Source organism: Penaeus chinensis, chromosome 11 (genome assembly GCF_019202785.1).
Source record: "Penaeus chinensis breed Huanghai No. 1 chromosome 11, ASM1920278v2, whole genome shotgun sequence".
Classification (NCBI taxonomy): domain Eukaryota; kingdom Metazoa; phylum Arthropoda; class Malacostraca; order Decapoda; family Penaeidae; genus Penaeus; species Penaeus chinensis.
The window spans coordinates 25,406,503-25,409,002 of NC_061829.1; the positions used below are offsets into that span (position 1 = coordinate 25,406,503).

The following is a 2,500-nucleotide window of genomic DNA, read 5'->3' on the forward strand; positions in this document are numbered from 1 at the left end:
AAAGTATTCTTGAGAAATGTCTTTTCTCCGTTTTAGCTCCACCTCTCCTTGCCTCCTATTTTCGCGTCTCCTCCGATCCGTGTTAACTATCAACTAGAGATTTTATGCATTCCGAGGGTAAAAGGGGGTTACGTGGAAATGGTAGATTCTTTTGTAATTGCCTTACGTTAGGCATCTGTAAATACGCCGTCATCCGATCGTTTAGTCACGACAGCAGATCGTAGATGACTTGCGCGCATTCCGAGGATGCGAACATGGTGTCACGTATTGGACTGGTTTCAAGCGCACGGGCAACATCGTTCGGAACGAAATTTAAATGCCATTTAGACCTTGATTCGGAGGAGCTTGCGTACCTAACGTTTAACTGGAAAAATATTTAACGAATACATTTAAATCAAATAGATTTGCATTTTCATTAAAACGTTATTTATAGCATAAAATTTACAGGGAATCTGATTGGCGGTGGCCATGGAATACGCACACTGGTTGTGACGTTCTTATCACTATCATGCAAAATACTCAAACCTGCATCACTTCTTACCATGTTTGTCATATTTTTATATATACAAACTTTAAACAGATTAAGATATAAATGAATATCATTTACAAAGTGATTTGGCACAACTGGTATTCAAAGCCAAGCTACCAGCGCATTCTAATAAAGTAACATCGTGTGGCTAATATGCGCGCGGAAATGGCAGACTTGCGCACGCGTCGTAACTGTGATGCGCACGGACTTTTCCTCGTATGACTTGGTTGAAGTAGCAAGCGGGATACATTTTTTTTCTGTGCAGACGTTTTATTATTTTGCATCAAACATAGAGTTGCGCACAATATACATTCCATGCATAATTTAACCCCTGTAAATTCAAACTAAAGCGTGTTCGAGCCGATTTCTGCGTGTTCGCGTGCAGCGTCACTCCCCCTCCTTCCGCCGTTCCCTCCCCGGGCTGTGTTCTTGGCTCGAGCCCTGCCGTTCTGATCGAGGCGATGGAGGCGCTCGTCCTCGCGATAAAGATTCCGCACACGCGAGACCGGAGCTGGCGGCGAGAACTGAAAGCGCTTCTGGCGTTCGTGGGAGGGGGGGGGGCGTGGTATTAAAAGGCAGGTGTGTGCTTGTCTCTCCGATTTGTACGGTGCTTGAGAGGCCGCGTGCAGTAATGTTCACTACAATTAGGGATGATTTGAGAAGGTATCTCGTTTCTTTTATGGTGGTGGCAGCCTTTGTGGAAGACGAGCTTGTTCTTTGTATGTGGCCGTTCATATGCAAGGTAAAGCATGATTTCTGTTCCTCGTTTCGTTCCAATATTGGCTTTTCATGATATAAACTGTGGGAAGCATGCTCACGGTCTTGTTCCGAGATACGGCCTGTTGAGCAGTTAAGGCCACGAAGACGAAAACCCGCCAGTAGCGAAAAGAGTAAGAACCCGGAGAGGCTTAACGTGGGCACTTTCACCTTCAACGCACAGCGGGCAGGTGGCGCACGAGGAACACGGATGCGCCCTGTTCCAGCAGCACCCACAGTGACCTCTCTTTGGCGTTTGTACACAGCCGACAGATTGAGCTCCGCCAGCAATGTCATTACTGCCATATGGAAATGAGTGAACATTGAGTGAGTGCGGGGAGAAGGCAGTCGCATTGGTGGATAAGCAGAATATGAGGGGAGAGGGTTCGTCGCACAGTGCGTGGCCAGCAAAGTGTGAGGGGAGGGCGAGGAGGCCGGCAAGCACGTGAGAGCACAAAACCTTGGCCTAGTCACCCATTTCCGGGGTAGTGGAGTGTCTGCCTCGCGCATGCCTTGCCTCCTGATACCTCTCGCTGGGCATGGCTGCCTCGACGCACTTACGTAAGAGGGTCATATAATGCGCTCTCGATTTGAAGGGATATGTTTAGGAAGGGCAGGTTTATATGCGAACTGAATAATCTGACTCGCTAAATGGCCATCATATTCGGCGGGTGTGACCTGTGCTTTTTGTAAACACTAATCCGTCTTCAAGTTTGGGTTTTAGCGTTATTTGTTTGTATTAGAATTCAGTATTGCCAGTGACAGTCTCTTGCGCAGCAACGGGAAGGGCTGTCTGTGTACTAGTAGAATTCAAGTTGCATTATAACACGCCTTCACGTTACCTAACCAGGTAGACATGGCATTGCTGTTGGTTTTACACTTCCTTATGAATGTTCATGTTTCAAACGAAGGTGAAAGTTGCACCGGAGCTTCTTCTGGCCATGGCGCCTAGTAGATAGCACAGTTCTAGTGCAGACGAAGAAAGTGTCACAGTGGTTATCTAACACTTCATCAAAATAGTGTTTGCATCTTTGACCAGTACATTGCATGACAGATGCATGTAACTCACACTTGGCAAAGTTTATGGTCTGTTGGCTCTTAGAGGATACATATAGCAGTTGATGTTTAGATAACCTTCATAGTGCCAGAAGATGTACAAAGAGTGCGTTGATGTCTAGATACTGCAGCACAGTTATTAGGAAAGGCAAATGGCAC

General features: G+C 46.5%; 1 protein-coding gene across 1 annotated transcript in view; it reads left to right on the plus strand.

Moving 5' to 3' along the window:
• Positions 1-2,500, plus strand: part of LOC125030443 — a 245,725-nt gene that overhangs the window by 180,209 nt on the left and 63,016 nt on the right. The window contains exons 5-7 of the mRNA XM_047620480.1: positions 37-117; positions 880-1,074; positions 1,362-1,523. Coding sequence (XP_047476436.1) covers positions 37-117; positions 880-1,074; positions 1,362-1,523 — 438 coding nt within the window. The remainder of the gene's footprint in view (positions 1-36; positions 118-879; positions 1,075-1,361; positions 1,524-2,500) is intronic.